Raw genomic sequence first — 18,074 nt, 5'->3', positions numbered from 1 at the left:
GATTATGTATTTCATACGATGGTAATGTAGGTACTCATGGCAACCTGAACATTTCATTGCAGCTTTGGAACTTATACACGCCATAACACGAAAAGACCACTTATGTCATCAAGATACGCTGAAAACTCGCTTTTATTTCACTCTTCCCACTCCAGTTGCGCAACACTATGCTATCTCGTACAGTAAACAAAATAAAGTGTCTATTCTGTAGAATGCTTTCTACTTCAGCTCCGCTATTTTCTCTTAATTTCGGCTTACATCACTCGATCTCTGCCTTTTTTCTGGCACCGATGCTAGTAGACATCCCTGATCATCCGCTAGTAATGGCGGGGTGTGCAGCGGCAGCCTCCTGGAAGCATAGTGGCCTCCATAATGTCACGGACAGTGACGACACCAGTGTCTACTCGCTAAGGAGTCAAGCATTTCCGGAGATGACGTTGCGCTTCTGCGGAGCCGTAAGGAGAAGCGAAAAGCACCAAGCTCTGCTTGTCTTCAAGCATGACGCCTGTTCCCCACTCAAATTAGTGCAATCAGTAAGACTCTTATTGTACCAAAGCTCGCTACCGACAGGCCTAGGCAACTCAACAGACCGTCTGCCTTGGTGCTCCTAGAAGTCGTGGCACCAAATCAAGTGGCAGGCGTGAGAGTCAAACCTTGAAAAAATACCCAGGGTAGTGATGTTGCGCAAGAGACTGTGCTGAGTGTTTTGAGCCCACATACAGCACTTGATGGTATCAAGGTCCGCTCGGGTACCACTGTGAACAACGTTTCCTGTATTGGTGTTATCTACGACCTGCACGTCCGCGTATCTATAGTAGAGTTGCGGATTCCAGTGAAGCCGGTGGTTGATGGCGTCACGATAACTCACGTGTTTCACACCGGCACATCCCACTATGTGAAAGTAACATTCAAATGGGAGCGTCTTCCCTGAGACGTCATAGTGGGTCAATTTAGACTCCCCGTACGACCATTTATCTCAAGGTCAGCTCAATGCCACAGATGGCAAGAGACATTTAATATCGTCGGAAAGCAGTTGCTGCCGTTAGAAAACTACGCACTCGACACCGTTGGACTTCAATGAATGCCGATGACTCTGTGAGGAGTACGCCACATCACACCACGCTTCCTCGACTGCCCTCTAGGCAGCTTTCAGTGGAGTCCAATCGCAGGACGCGAACGCTCCTGAGAGTATGAGTGTTGAAGCATGACCTGCGCTGTCAAAGCTACTGCCGAGGCCGTATCTACAGCTAGAGCTAAAGCGATAGCCAAAACCATAGTGGAAGCGATAGCGACTTGAAGGGGAACGAACCCTTCATTAGAGTCGAACACATGTACGATGGGTAAGTAGCAGCCATGCTTCGGCCCATTATGCACACCCTTCATGTGCATGCTCCTGAGTAGGCTGGACACTTTGTCAGGCCGAAGTGCTCTGCAAATGCTGGATGCCCTTAATCCAGTTTTTGCAAGCCTTCAGTAAACATCATGGCTCGTCCAATGCGATTCGTTCGCACGGCAGTCAGGAAAACAAGGATCTTCCGATGAAATGCCATGGGGTTGAAGCCCCATGTCTCAGAGCTCCGTCAATTCGTTTTTGCTAATGCGTTCCCCACACCTGTCATCTGTCATCCAAATAGATCGGCTTCGATCAAACTGTCCGGATTCAAAGTCTTTGCCTCGTCTACATACGGTTAGCAGAGCAACAGAGCATAGTTGTCATCTACATTCGCACAAATTTTACATACGTCGCAGGTGTTGCGCCGAGAACCGGACCATGAGCCTCCATGCAAGGAATGGCGTGTGCTTCCCACTTGTCGGCGCCTATGCTAATCCAACAGTGACTTGGGCTGCAAGAGCTTGAAAGACATACTTACAAAGACCACTGGTCCTGGGGTAGAGAAAGGTGACTTCAACGAGTATAAGAAACTTTGGGGAAGCCTCAAGACAGACGTGACAGGCAAAAACTTGCATTCTTGACCTGCGATCTTGATTTGAACTTTGTAAAAAAATATAGCCTAAGATATTCGCGAGGACTGTCATATAGTAGCTGCCCCAACTTGACATTGGTACCGCGACGCTTCAGTTCGAGAGTTAAATGGTTACGAACACAAAGATACACGGAAACAACCAAATGCTGACCTATTTAGAGATTAGTAGACTTGCTGAACACTCCTCTTCTGTACAGCGTGGAATGTATTGGTCAACGTATAAGGAACATATTGACGACGTATGCAAACACCTTTCGCACACTATAGAACATACCATTTCGGATCGCATGCGTTCGAATTTGTTGCTATTAAAGCGAACAGACTATCATATAAAACTGCAGAGTCCGCGTGCAGTTCTCCTGCCGCTGGAAAGAAAATATTTGCGATCGAAGTGTATTCTGGATTTAAAGGCTGCACGTTGCATACAAAGGAGCATTCAGCGTAACGCAGAGAAACTTCCACACAGCGCTGGAAGTCTTTCTACCATTTGCTCCAATCTTCGGAAACCACTGTCACATAAATGAAGGACAGTGAGGGTTCTGCAATTTTGCCCTATCAAAGGAATTCCTTATCTACATTGGGACTACCCGAACGTCGCTCGCACCTTGAGTTGGCGGAAGCTTTTTGCGCAAGGATTGCTGGTGGTATGGTTACCATGAGTACTACAGCTCTGAGCGTTGCCCCTGAAGCACGCGTACCAGAATTTCACGTGCCTCTTCACCCGAGGAACTTGAAGCTGCATTGGCAACCTGCAGGCGTTCATGACCGCAACCAAATGACATCATGTTCGCGGCCCTCTTAGCCACCTGACACCAGCAGCAGGTGGTGAGCGGCTCAGTTAGTACAATTAGTACATCCATTCTTGGTACGACGATGTCGATCCTTAACGACGGAAACTGAGCCGCTTGATCTCATTCTATAATCTGGAAAGTCCCCACTCGACTTATCATCCTATCATCCGATCGCAGTGTCGAGCTGCGTAGGCAAAGAGATAGAAGGGATTATTTTTCCCCATCCGGAATGCTTCCTCAAACGCTTCAACATATTTCCTGACGCCAGGGTGGGCTTTCTGCGAAGGGGCTCTTTTATTGGCCATGTCATAAATTTTCTTGCATTCAAATTCAAAAAATCCTGAAGCTCATACGAATAGGGCTCTTTCTGCACGCCAAAGGTACATGCGATAGCTTTGCCCATGAAGCCATTCAAAACAAATCGGATGCCATGGGAATTGGTGGTTGCAGGTATCGGTGAATACATTACTTGCTTAACTGAGATACATTTCATTCTCCTCATCACAGAGTTTGACTCAACTTTGACTTCTGATTTACTTGAAGAAGAAACTTGCTGGTAGTACTGCGGTGTTTAAATTGCTATGTGGGAAACTTTCGGCATCCCCGTGCATTCCATGTTGTACCTTTACACAGCACTGTTCTTCGGACTCCTACATTACAGTCTGCCAGTTTTATCAAACACATGCAAGAGCAACATTCGCAGTCTGGACAGCCCACAGCGTCAAGATTTAAGCATGTGTCTGAGTGTCTGAGTTTATTTCGACGTATCGCATAATCAGCCACAATCGCCATTGCTAGAGAACGTCTGCTTTCAAGTGATGCAGCAGCCTATTCACTCATGCCATGACATGGCTTACCTGCCGGCACAGCAAACCCATCTGCGTTTTGTCGATGGACCGAAGCTCACCACGAGAGATACCATCAGCTCATGCACTTCCAGTGAGGCCGTTCCTTCGTCTCCCATTCGGTATATTTGACAGTCTCGAGTGCCCCTGCCTATTACTAAGAAGGTCAATCAATCGTCGGTGACTTTGATGCAGATGACAATTATTTTATTGCATAATATATACTGAGACTGCGTGCATTATTATGCTCAGGCTTAGACCTAGCCAACCAAGTCAGCAGTAGCTTTTGTCATTACAGTAAAACGGACAGGATGAAATTCAAGATTCACACATAGTGACATCTGGCGAGGGGGGGGGAGGGGCAGAACTTGCTGCCCTCCATGCGAAAGTAAACTATGTATTTTGGAAGGAAGCAGAAAAATGGCTCGGGTTTTGTGACTGAAAAGCCTTTCTTCAGCACAAAAAATCTATTCTTCGTGAAAATACATATGCGGAGATGATACATTTGAAATATGAAATAGTAACCTTCACGCTCAGGAAAAAGGGAATAATGCCATCACTCAGTGGCTTCTAGGTCATTGTGGCATTGCCGGTAGCGACCTCGCTCACAAGGCTTCTCGGTCTGCCCACAGAGGCGCTCATACTAATTCAATTCGATTGCGCAAGGACTAATGTGCTAGAGAACTTCGTTTGCTTGGTTGCGCAACGACACAAGTTTTCTGGAGCTTTACAAGCGTACCTAATTTCTAGCCTACGTACGCTTTACGCCTAGATGCGTCTCGAAGTGCCAATTCACGTCTACTGTGGCGACGCAACAAATTTTCTGCCACCCATGGATTTCTGTGGCGTTTAAGAACTTGTGTTCTTTCCAGCATAGATTGCCCGACACAGAAATGTGCGACACGTTCGGTTCTGAAGAAACACCCGCACACCTGTTGCGCAAATGTGCTAATTACAACATCCGGTGATGATCTGTACATACCGCACTAGCAGAGTGGACTTTAGCAGAGCATTCTCTGATTGAAAAGAAAGCATTAGGTGGTTCCTCCTTGAGCGCCAAATGTCCAAGATAAGTGTACCTATAAATGGTGGTGGTGGTCATTCTGCATGTCTTACGCATGGCAGTGATGTGAGTGGAGGTTATGCTGTATTAATATTGGTTATTTATTCACGTGTGTTGAGTAAATGTAGAGAAAACAACATATTTACATTGCTGAATATGTACATTCCGCACTGTGCCGACAGCTATATAATGTAACGAATGCCTTCGACAGTTCTCGTTCAGAGAGGTTCCGTTTAATTTATTCGCGCGATACCCTGCGCGGTCAACGAACGATGTGTTGATGCATTTACAGGCAGCGGAACTGTAACGGCTGCACAGTGATGCATAATGCTTGCACCTGTGGTGCATAATCCCGTTTTGGGTTGCATTTAGCAACGTTCCATCCTGACTGGCCGGGTGTTACCCCTGGCATACCATAAAGATGGCTATACGCCATTTAGTATATGCTTAGGCATTTATGGCCTATGTTTGACGACTCCTTTCTACGTTTAGCGCATGGGGAACAGCGAAAGCAAACAGGCTCGTAGAATGTTCTGCGCCGGCGCGCTATTTTATGCGAAGCATATTACGAGAGCTCAACCCAGCTCCTCAGGCGCGGCGGTGTCGCCTTGAAACCACGTGACACCGTGACGTCACGACAGAGGAGAAGTGGCTTTGGCTCAACTCTTGCAAGACGGGCTGGGTGGGAATCGAACCAGGGTCTCCGGAGTGTGGGACGGAGACGCTACCACTGAGCCACGAGTACGATGCTTCAAAGCGGTACAAAAGCGCCTCTAGTGAATGCGGTGTTGCCTTAGAAACGAGCTGTTTCTAAGGCGTGCGTCTCTTGCTCAGGCGCACATTTCGTTGCCGCGCCGAACGCTGCTTTGCTCGACGCTCACCGCGTCCAATGCGGGGCGCGTAGTTGCTGCCCTGTAGCCCATTGTCTTACAACCCTTGGCGGGTCGACGGGAACGCTGTCGCGTTCCACTCTTGAAGGCGAAGCAGTAATGCATGAGTTGTTTCTTCGTCTAGCCGAACCAAATATAGCCAAGCAACAGCAGTTCACCAGGCTAAACAGTGGTTCAACAACTAAAATAAAGGCTAGTATGCTTCGCATCCTGGGCTTAACCTTACCTAAGCCACAGCCATTTTTTTACAGCTGGGTATGGTTTGTTTTTTACTGTACTGAGGATGGCAGCTATTGAGCGCGCATACAATCGGCTCAAACTGCGCATTCTCGCCCTGTATTGTGGAAGGGGTTTTCTGGCCTCATATAAAATTTTTAGATGTACCCGCCGTGTAATGTGACGCAATAAACGGTTGAACCCTAGCTACACCTGTGGATGGTGAAAAAAGCCACCAGGGCGCTACTGCAGTGTTGAGAAACTTGGCCTCAATCACTGATTGTTGTACTGCAGTGGGCCCGCTGGGTGAGCCCCGTGCACGCAGCTGACCTGTCTCTTTTCCTTTCTCTTTCTCTCCCTCTCTCCCTCTTTGCCTCTTTCTATTCCCCTTTTTCCTTACCCCTAGCATAGGGTAGCACAGCGGATGTGCGCCTCATTACCCTCCCTGCATTTCCTCTCTTTGTTTTACGTATCTCTCTTACAGAGTCGCATCACGCACTGCGTATGGTCATGGTGCCTTAGTTATCCTTGTGAGGGGCACCTCTACAGCACATACAAAACCTGGTTCTTCCTATCAATACATTTTTTGACATAATGCACGCTTCAGTCCAATTGAAAAGAAAAGCCTGATTCACTAATACTCACTGTTCATCTTACCCCATAAATTCTCGCTATTATATTCTTCTACATATGTAACCCTACATACAAGCATGATCGAGATTTGTCTCTGCCGTGATCGTTTCGCGCTACCTTTACTTTATCGTCGAAACTAATATGTCGTTTATTATTCATCAGAATCACCTAATCAGCGAAAATCATTGAAGATTTTCTGCTCTTTATAATTTGTTATTGCCTATAGCTCATCATATCAACTCATCATATCATATTTGTTGCTTTAAAGCTGTGGAGCTAGCTCCTCGTCGATATCAAACCTGTGTCATCTCCATCTTTCCTCCGGTGTTGCCTGTAGACATACGTAATATATAGGTATTGTGTTCTCAAGCAACCGTTCTTTGTATTAGGTTTTTCAATATCGCGTAGTCCCTTACTCAGCTAGTATGATGTGGTAAGCAGTTGTAGCTGCTAGAAGCGTTTGTATACCAATAATACTTCTTTGTTTCACGTAATTAAATCCAAGAGGACCCATTTAAGGATCATGCTGTAGAGTCTGTTTCTATATTATTCTGGTATATATGTATGTTGTAAAGAGAAAAGCTACAGCTTCTAATAAAACAGTGGTAAGCTCGAGTAAGTTCATCGATTTAAACAAGGGTCACTACGTTATTCTCTTTTGCGGTAAAGGACGAGGAAGGAATGAATAAGCTTACCATCCAAGGCATGTGAATTCGGCCAATTTTCTTGCCATTGTATATCCTGCCGAGAGGTCTTGTGACACCGCAACCTGGAAACATGCGATAATAAGTCTTTAAATATGAAAGGATGCTGCATAAATGTACTCGCTAATAGAAACCGACAGGTTTTTGGCGTAACCTACACGCAAGAAGAAAAAGGCTGTGAAGAACTTTGAACCTGGGGAAAGATACTTTTCGAAACTGTGAAGCTTTACGAAAGCATCACTTAATACCACCTGCAAAAATATTTCAACATCCAAAGATCATTGCGCCTGCTCAGTCTGGGACTTTCTAGATTATTGAGTAATGCGCATTAGCAACTGTGCCTTCTACGAAGACAAACGATAGCATGGTGTAGGATTTTGCTTAACTAACAAAAATAGAAAAATAATAGTGCAAAATGAACAGGGGAGGAGACAAAAATGACAACAGACTTGTCCAACCATGTCGAATCACAAATTCATATCTAGAAAAAACAGTTTCTGCAGTTGCACAAGGAATTACAGTTGCATCGAGTCAAGCCACATGTTCGAAAACGTTGCCCGCACGTGCTCGCATATAACTCGCCCGTTCGACTCCATGCCGGCACACTCAACCTTTTGCGTACTTTTTAAAAAAATTATTACAAAAGCTGTAAAAACCTCCCACGTATTTTCTTACCGAGAACCTCCACCATAATGACGGGACAACCTAAAACTCACCACAGCTCGCGAGTCGTACGCAGTACATTCCCCCGCACAAAGAGCTCTAATCAGAACATCGGCGAATTCTGCCGTATGGTCAAGTTTTCTACGGCGGTTAGTAAGAGCGTGTCACATGAAACGGAAAAAATGAAGGCAAAAACGACAGCATGGCGCTGTGTCCTCGCTTTTTACCTTCCTTTTGCCCGAGTCTTGTGTTGCGCAGTTACGGACCTTGCAATTAGTCCTAACCAACTGGCCCAACTTGCCGTCTTATTTTGTAGGGTAGCATTTGCCGCCAATCAGAGTGCCTGTAAAAATTCTCTGGACCAATCAGAGCTTCCAAGATGACGTATTTGAGAATTGCACCTCCAGGTACATTATTCTTCGCAATGTGTTGCGCGAAGCGCATTAGGCAAGCCAAAGTGCTCTGACGAGGCCATATTATTTCGCATCAGTACTGCAGAAACACGCAAGGTCGCATGTAGCGTTGTGGCTTCTTGCTACAATCAGGGTGGATCAAAATTTGTCCCTTTCGCCCCATGTCTTGCTGGTGGTGGCGATGCTACGTTGTCGTGGTGGGAGCACGCAAAACAATGCAGAAAGGCAAGTGCAAATTTCCGTAGAACTGGAAAAATGGTCCTTTTTCAAGAAGAAGATAACAGGTCAGCACGATGTGCGCTGTGGTAAATGCGGAGCAGAAGCTTCTGTCGTTCATTGTCGCATCTAGGATCTATAAAAACACACATCGGCTCCGTAAAACCGAAGGAAAGTGTATCGGCTGTGGCGTGTGCTGATCCGGGGACGAAGTTCCTCTGGCAAAAACTTGCTGGTGAGAAGTAGCTGCAACCTGCTTTGTCTGGGGCCATTTTCACGTTTCATATAGCGTTACACAACCAAAGCGTCGGTTCAATTGACTGTACCCTAAAGCTTGTGCAAAAGCTTTTAGATGAGCTTACCTGTGCCTGCTGAAAGGCCGTAACGATTCTTTTGAGCGTGATTGCTCCTCTTGCAGTGTAAGAGCAAATGACTCGCCTGCAGAACGGGCACTTCATTTCACTTTTCTTTGGTTCAGCCAACAAAGACGTGAACGCGTTTCCAATCATGGTGGGTTACTTCAATCTTTTTCACAGGAATTTAGACGAAGCTCCTAGAGGTAGACAGCTTGCCAGGTGAGACTTCAATAATCGTGACTGACTATGTGGTTTAAACATTTGCAGCCAACAACATAGTGTCGAAGTTGGTTGCTTTCAGCGCTGACGATGCCAATGTCAACTTCGGTGGTGCCGCAAGGAACGCGAAAAAGAATGCATGTTTAAGGATTTGAAGATGCAGTGGATTATAAGATCCTCAATATTGAATGTGCTACGCTTATAGTCTGCAAGTCCATTCGGATTGCGGCTGTTGGTCTGCAATTTAACGCCCAGTCAGTATTTGTGAAGCCACATTTTTAAGGAGAACACTTAAAGTGTTTGCCTCATACCTCCGATGGCTATGAAGAAAAAACAACGCGCCCTCCGGTCCAATGGTACAAAAACTATCATTATCAGCAATGGCCGATACGCCCATAGGCAAGCAAAAATGAAGTTGTTGCTCCCTCTCGTAATCCCGAGGCTCCAAGCGCTCAGAAAAATGAAGCGAACACTGCATATATTTATTGAAATCACCCATACAACACACAGAACAGCACACGTTCCAATCCCCTGCTGAGCGAATACAACGTAAAGTCGAAGAAAAACGCCGTTTGCGCGAGTCTGCCCCACTTTACACTATTTTATGGAAGCGTTTCGGTGCTGATCTTGGGCTGTTAACGCTGGTGTTTTCTGTCTTTAACGATGAAGTGTACGTAGCTATAGTCGATTCGACAGCATGAGAATAGCAGTATAAATACATTCAGTGTTTCATGACCATGTTACGTCACTTTACACCTAACGAAACATAGAAACAATTTGCGTAGCAGCCTAAGATGGCGGCTCCCATGAAGCCAATATAAAATCGACGAGCGCGCAAAGCCGCAAATGAGCGTCAAACGCGCCGAAGGATACGAACTGCGAAAGCAGCCACGCGGCGATGCGAGACAGCGGATAACCATGTGCGTAGCAGACTTTCGCCTTCACGAGTTAAAGGAGTGTAACATGCTGCCAAACGTTTTGATTTACTGGTAAAGGTGTGGCCATTTCTCATGTGGCTTCCCAATGGAGCTATTAGGTGAGGACGCCTTCGGTATGGGGATGCATATTCCTTTCCAAGTATTGAAAAGCCATAAAGGCTGGTCACCTGGCCGGGAGCGTGCTTGTACATGTACCGGTAGGCACCCGGTGGCAGCTCTAGCCTGCCTTCCCTAGCCATTGTGGATGCTCTTCAACAAGCCCGTCATTGGTTGGACCAAGTGCACTGAGATAAACCGAACATAATCTTTGTAATCAAGGCCTCTGTTCCCGTATACAAGGTGGATGCTCTACAACTAGACTATCACATCGGTTTTCAGGATACATTCGTTCATGGAATCCTGCTGGTTTTCCTAAGTTAAATAACAGGAGCACTTGCTCTGTACTAAATACAGATGGCTGTTATTATTGCCAGATGTTGGTTGAATGAGGGTTGAGACCAGCGTTTTTTCAAAGTTTCATTAAAGGTCACCACAAAATAAAATGAAATCTTCACTGCTCATAACAAATGGTTCAGTTCTATCGAGCGCACCACACACAAGTAAGATTTATTGGATGACGTGAAGATGTCTCTGAAATGCACAGAAGTCCTGTCAGGGAAGATTTCTGATGTAATCAAAAAGTTTTTACATATGTAGATCGAAGCATTTTACGCAAACGAATTCTACATTCTGTGGTGAGAGAGAGACTTATGTTGTGGTAGAGTGCTTGTAGTGAAATTCCGAACCTATAGCTTCACCGACAACTAATTTTATTAAAACGGTTTTCCAGTTACTAGACCATATTCAGATTCATCCACACGCCAAGCTGTTTGTCCCTACGAACATTCTATAGCTGTGAAAACAGTGGGAGTCAGGAAAGAAGGAATAAGACGACTAGTTGGACGCCGTGCCCTACGCAAAATTTTAAGCGTTTTTATGAAGGTTGAGTATCACTTGAGCAGCAGGTTAAATGAGGAGTAGGAACTCAGTGGTGCTCGCTATATTTACAGCAAATGGGTGGTACCAAAGCTATAGATAATTTCTTACAAATATTTTTTAACATGTTCTATTCTAGAATGAGTTGATAAAGTAGGACTTTGGGTGCGTGTGGCATGGACTGACTTAGAAAGAGTGTTTGGACAAATGTGACTGTGATATCTGGTTCCGTATATTCGGCTTTAAACTATGGCATCATAGTCAAAGAGTGGACGTTCATAGCGTTGAGGTCTTGTGCAACGTAATTGATGAAATGGTGTAAACTGTATCAAACAGTGAGCAAGCGCATGGAAGTGCATGACTTTCTTTTGCCATACTTGAGATCTTAAACTGGACGCCTTTCGCTTGAGCATTATTGGCGATAAGGAAATAGCCGAATTTTGACTGCAGCAGAGACAAGTAAAAGTTTTGCTTACGCAGCTGATGTTGCGGTGTTCCTCGTCACATTACAAATTGTTGAGCGGGTTGTGGAAATTCGAAGCCTTGTGCCATAAACAGGAGTGCTTTTACCTAGAAACACTACTTGGAGTTGTGGACTAGGGACTCGCCAATGACCCTAGACACCTTCAGCAAGATGACTTTTGATAAAACTCCTGCAAGGTACACGGATGCTCCGCTGAAATAATATACACGGTGATCCATATTGGCGAAAATATGCGTGTGAATTGCGAGCGCAAGCAGCAATATTGAAAAGGTGGCGGTGGTACTTCCTTGAGTTGCTGCAATGCCCGAGGGCCAACGTACAGAAATTGGATGGAATGTATGCGTTTTTTGTGGGGTGCCTCTTAGGAAAGCGCGTTTTCCGACTACTGTCCAGCTTTCGTTATCACGCCCTTCTCGCCACACAGTCTTCAGGCTGTCTCCACGATGCCTTCGTGTTCTTTCACATCGTTTTATCTTTAGCTTCATCGTGCAATACTCGTTATGCCATGACCGTCAAAGAAGCCCCCCCATAGAGTCGTCATTTGTAAAATCATCGTCACACCATTGCCATCCCATTCTTGCAGCCATTTTACTGTCCTCCTACCATTGGCATGCTATCGTTGTCATTACATCGTTGTGGTCATGCGGTCGTCGCCATGCATTTGTTGTCATACGTCGTTATGACGCCATCTTCGTAGTTCCGTGGTCATCATTCTAAATCATCTATCCGACTCCCGCTATGCCGTCGTAGTCACACTGAAGTTTTACCATCGGCATCACTTCATCAACGTAATTCCACTGTCTTCGAATAATCGTCGTCATACAGCATTCATCGTTCCATCAACGTAATTTCTTTTTCATTCTGTCGCCCTGAAGTTGTGCTTCAATCATGGTTATTCCGTCGTCATGGCGACCTGGCAGGTAATCGTAATAGCGCAGTAATTGTTATAGTGTCATCTTCGCACTGCCATGGACATTCTAGCACTGGCATATTGGCTTCGCCACCCAGTTGTCGTTAGCCCCTATCGCCCCGCCATTGCCGTCGAAGAGTACACGTGGTGCAGAAGTTACTCTATTGATGTCATACACTCGTCGCCGGCCCATTCTCATCGGGCCATCGTCGTCAGGCTGTGGTCATTATACCATTACTAACGTTTCAGAATCATATCGCAATGTCATCGCACCATCGCCGTCATCGCGCCTTCTTGCATCTACGTAATTGTATTTGTCCCGGTGTCATCGTCATACAGTAGTCACGATGATGTCATGCGCATGGCATGCGAATGTCAAAGAAAAGTTGGCCTATGCCGGGAAGAGTGCATGTCGCCTACAGCCGTAGCAACCGGTCTCCCAATTACAACTACAGATTCTAAATCATGGTGACTATAATACAGTGTTTCTACACTGTATAATATAGTGTACACGGATCGTTTATATGATGATCGTTAGTATCTTCAACAGTCGTCCTTAGATGGGTTCTTCCAGAATTCTTCAGATAAATATTAACGGCAACTATAATAGGTCAAAGAAATGTATAGCATATTCTGACGAGAGAAAGTTTTATTTCCTGGTCAATGCTTACATGCACGTTAAAGAAAAGCTAGGAGACATCGCACGACTAAGCAACTCGCTAGTGTATCGAGCAACTTTGGAGATGAGAGACAGTATTTTTGAAAGCACATTTAGCGCCAGCAAACAAGGACGGAAGGGAGACGACAATACAATGCGCATTGTGTTGTCGTCTCCCTTCCCTCCTTGTTTGCCGGCGCTAAATATGCTTTCAATTTACGAACACGCCCAACAAATGGCAATACTACAGTATTTTTTAAATGAATTCTTTTGTTTCACGCTCCAAAGTCGCGATTTGATTATACGGGTTGATACCGGGTGACTCAGGTATCAATTTGGTCACCCGGTGTTCGCAGCGTGCACCCAATGCATTTACACACCAGTGTTCTTACATTGCGCTTCCAAGAAAATGAGGCCAGAACTGCCAACATTTGTTGCCGAGACCATCTGCTCAGCCGAGCGATGCCGAAGCCAGTATAAGCAACCCCAATGGTTAAATCGCTATACCGACTTGTATGAGTATTCGGCGATTTCTTCGCCAGTGTGCCGACGGCCCACCCGAGTTGCCCAGCCGACAGAGGAATGTGTACCTAGACCACGTATTGCACATGTACATCCGGGGGCCATACCCGAGAACCTCAACTAGATTATTTGCAGCAATGTGTCCCAGGGGTGTAGGGCGCATGTATCGTTTTAATCACGTTTGGGAGATTTATCATGCTGGCTTTCGCATGTGCACTTTTTTTTATGTCGCGGTCTTGCACAAACCACCGTACTCAGAAGTTCACCTACGAAAATGCGTGGACTTCAATACTTGTGCAATAATCATCAAATGCGTTTCGATTTGAGAAACCAGATATACTAATTTGAAGTTAGTTCGCAACTGGCTGTTAAAGTTGTCGTCGTCGTCGTTCTTATCCCGGCTTTGTCGTGCTCGTAACTCTCAGAGTATAGATAGCATTGTCAACGCATACAAGTAATCAACTCCGAATGTATGCATTCTTGATGTTGCAGTTTCTGGATTACAAGTGCAGAACGATGAAGCATGATGGCTTAGCATTTGCACCCGTACCAATGTGCACGACAGAGTGGTCACGCTATATTCTTTTGAAAAAATAAACCACTCGCGTTGATTGTGCAAGGGCAACTGATGTGTAAACAAAATGAAGCCTAAACCTTGGATGACAATGAAGGCAACACATTGAAAAGGTTGAACAATTGTATTGAAGGACTGTACCTTAATTGACTGATGCGTCATTGAGGAGACAGACATAATGGCGCATTGCAATATGACGATTAGGCAGAAAAAATATGAATTCTGATATTAGGCAAACCGAAAAGTTTTCGAGCAAGTTCTTTATTCCACTTCTTACATCCGTGGACTACCTGCATGTTCTGAACATGATAGCCTTTCTTAAAGGCGTACGATTCACCATGTGTGGCCTTCAAATGTGCTATTTTCGACGTGCGCACTTCATTATTACGTATGCGCATTGAACAGGTTTAGGCGGTCGCTTGAGATATAAAACGCATAGTGGCATATTCTATATTGTAGAGAAAAAGGCCCAGCTCTCTATATCTACGAAATAACTAACGGCCCCCAGACACCATTTAAACAATCACCCTATATTGCGCACAATTGTTTCCAGAGTTCACGTATTGAGAGGCTAAAATTCAATCGAGTGTGTGGTCTTATTTTCCAAGACCGTGGACACATGCAAATAATTTTGGGAACTCAACTATAGCTCGCGTCTACGTAATCCACAACATTCACGAATTTTCAAGAACGGCTGTGTGATTTGTTTAAATGTGTAGCTAACGGTTACGAAAATAATGTTCTCTGGTGTTTGTCATTATGAAAAAAAAAAACGGAATGCTTGCAATCGCAAAATATATTGTACCCGCAGAAAGGAAACCTATAGCGCCGTGGCACATACAAACCAGTCGCAGTGAACGCACCTACTGCACATACCCAGTCGCCTTCAGGCACAAATTTTAGTACAATGCTTGGCCCCTGTTGCACATGCTCAGAGGCCGAAGGGCACATACCCTATGGGACATACCCGGTGGAACCAGTGCACATAACCAGTAGTTCCAGTGTACGTTTCTCATTCACATACCCAGTCACCTTGTGGCACAAAAGTTAGTACCATGCTTCGCCCCTGTAGCACATGCCTAGAGGCCGAATGGCCCATACCCTGTGGGACAGACCCCGCGAAACTAGTGCAAATACACCGTAGGCACAGCGGCACGTAGTTCTGGACTGCAATGTCACCGGCATCGGTCCAATAAAAAACGACCAGGTACACTTCTCCCTCCCCCGCCCTCCCATCCGCCCTTCCCAAAAGAAACCAGGCTGCACTCAGAGAGGGGCACAAACCTAGTGGCACATAACCATTAGCCCCATTGTACGCACCCAGTACAAATACACAATGGTACACACCCAGTGACCCTGGTAAATCAAATACCATGTGGCACATAACCACCGATTCCAGGGCAAATACCCTGCGCACATGCCCAATCGCCTCTCTCGCTTGTAATCGTATAGTTCTATAGCAGCGGCAACAGCCATTGTGAAAGGCGAGATGGGCAGCACGATCACCGGAATTCACCCACCTCACCCAAGACGCCGCACACAGTAGACCCGCCCGCTTTCAAGAAAGCGGCTGAAGTCGGGCAACAATGCTCAGAATTGCAATACAAAATGCGACCAGGCCTCCGAGTTATAGCATAACGATGATAGTAAGTATACTAATAAATAACTCGGGAGCTCACATCGTTTGAACATATTCTTGCTTTACTATTGCACATTGCTTGTAGTCCATAATCATAAAAATTCTGATGGAATTTTGTTTCCCTGACAATAAAGAGAGTATGGTGTATCAAAGGAAGCACATTAGTTTTCACTTTAAACACAAATTGACCCACAACAACTATGCAGTGGCTGCGGACTATATTCTGTAATATATTGTAATTGTGATGAAAATTTACCGATTACCTGGGCTGTTGATTTGATCAGCCAGACCCTGAAAAGAAGACAGCATTTTTAATGCCTTTGAAAAACGTGTCATATGTGCAAACGCAGAAGCGAAGGAAGCTTACCTGTATACACGCGGCGATAAAGTTTTTTTTTTTTTGCAGCTATCAGCGACCACAGAAAGACATGTTTTGAGAGCAGCAAATAAGTAGCAGGCGTAAAATAAATAACAACGAGGTGCGCCGATTAAGCGCGCGTGGCACCAGAGTTCTTCGACTTCTTGCTGGAATAAACGGCAGCGTAAGACGCACTGCTTTCGGCTCTTCCGCTCTGCCCGACAATGAGCTCCTCAGACTTTACAACGCGGTAATGTGGCCCCGTCACAGGCATAAGAGGCTTCCTGAAGAGCCATAAGAAGCTAAATATATCTCAACACTAGCGTTGTATGTTATTGAGGGTATGTTCTCAATATTGCAGCTCTTCATGGTACTTTTTTAATAATTGAGAGCTGTGATTTCGCCGACGAGTTTGTAATCATACCAATGCCTCACACTTCATCATTACTGCCGACCGGCGCTCAATAAAAAATGCACCAAGCGCGAGCAAAACCCAAAGACATATTACAGAAAAGGGACTGTAACCATCCATTTAAAGATGAAAAAAAAGGTTAGATGTGGGGACCACGGTTTAAGCGATAAGTTCAAGATGCGCCAGAATTTCAACACTGTGGCTACGCCATCGTGCATTATTAAAAAAAGGTCCCCTCACGCCTCTTAGTTCCTGCGATATAGATATTGTGGCTTTGAGAGAGAGAACGATGGCGAGAGAGACAAAGCTTGTTTCGGTGCTCGATCGGCTGTATTACCTGTCGCCGCTCTATCACTCTAGTCGCGAACACCTACTGCCCAAAGTGCTTCACGACATTTGGTGGAGGTGCTGGACCTATTGCAAACCTGGAACTCCAAAGCCGAACGATCCCTGCCTCATCTCCCATGCCTGAGGGAACTAGTTTTACCGATCTACCCCAGGCACCGCCTCCGGTAGTCTGTCCTGGTGCGCCACGCCAACGGGATCCTCCCATATTCAATAGCACTGACGATCATGACTGACGATCATGGTTATGTAGAAATTACAATGTGTAAATAGACAAAGACATTTCCAGCCATATGCGTCTTTCCAGCCATTTTCAGTCTTGCAGTGCATCACTGACGTAAGACCATTCTTATGACAAGGGTTTGAAATTATGTGGTGGTAGGTGTCAATAACGATCGAGGCACCTTGGCGACGACAAAGAGACGTCGATGACCGCAATGTTTGTCATCTGTATGCTAGAAGAGACGGCCGCGCGATGAAAATTCCAGTGTCGAGAACGTAACTACAGTTGCACGAGAGTGGTTACAAATATGAGTTTAGGAAAATTAAGGACAATTACCTGAGAGGTGACTATGCTGAAAAGGATGAGCAAAGCTGGCGTCCGCATCTTCACTGGTAATGCAGCGAGATCTGCGGCTATGCGAATGTGTCTGGATTCCTAAGGAGACTGTTAAGTTCGAGGTCAATATTTCCAATGCATCAGGGGGTTTTCTCGGGATATTGCGAGTGGCTTAGAAGGCGATATAAGTACCTGAAGGTGATGTCAAAGCAGGCTCAGTGCGTTCTCTCGCATTAGGGTAAGTGCCTCAGAAAGCGGTGCAGGTACGTTAAGGTGATATAAAAGTATATCTGGAGGTATACAATAATAAAAAATGCTTTAGTAGGTAAAATCTAGTTAGCCGCAATTTACGTCAACATTTTGCACATTCGACTCGCGGTCACCTTTACAAAACCTTGATAGATGTATGACGGACGTTCACAGAAACGTCGCGCAATCATTCAAGGGAAGCGGCTATTCAGTACACCTGTTTGGCTTCCCAGTATTGAATAGCGCAGCTGAGTCCAGCAATTTCGTGCTTGCAAAAAGAAAATATATCGCTAAGCTTCGTGATTTCCATACAAAAGAAGCTGTAGCTATAAGGCTAAGAGAGCGCTGTGCTGAGCCTTTAGGACAGGTAACGTTGACGAAGAACTTACATGACTCAGAAGAAACTTCCAGCTCTTTAGTAACGTTGATTTTTTTTCTATATGGACAAATTCTACAG

General features: G+C 45.4%; 1 protein-coding gene across 1 annotated transcript in view; it reads right to left on the bottom strand.

Annotated features, from left to right (window-relative positions):
• The window catches only part of LOC135912097 (chymotrypsin-like protease CTRL-1), a 37,111-nt gene extending 19,500 nt beyond the window's left edge, over positions 1-17,611 (bottom strand). Inside the window, exons 1-3 of the mRNA XM_065444479.2 lie at positions 17,369-17,611; positions 15,958-15,985; positions 7,119-7,192 (exon numbers count right to left, since the gene is read on the bottom strand). Of these exons, the coding sequence (XP_065300551.1) occupies positions 7,119-7,192; positions 15,958-15,985; positions 17,369-17,416 (150 nt within the window). The 5' untranslated portion in view covers positions 17,417-17,611. The remainder of the gene's footprint in view (positions 1-7,118; positions 7,193-15,957; positions 15,986-17,368) is intronic.
• Between the last annotated feature and the right edge of the window lie 463 nt (positions 17,612-18,074).

The sequence above is a fragment of the Dermacentor albipictus genome, chromosome 10, assembly GCF_038994185.2.
Source record: "Dermacentor albipictus isolate Rhodes 1998 colony chromosome 10, USDA_Dalb.pri_finalv2, whole genome shotgun sequence".
Classification (NCBI taxonomy): Eukaryota; Metazoa; Arthropoda; class Arachnida; order Ixodida; family Ixodidae; genus Dermacentor; species Dermacentor albipictus.
Note: the sequence above shows the minus strand (reverse complement) of the source record. Positions and strands in the feature narration are given on the sequence as shown.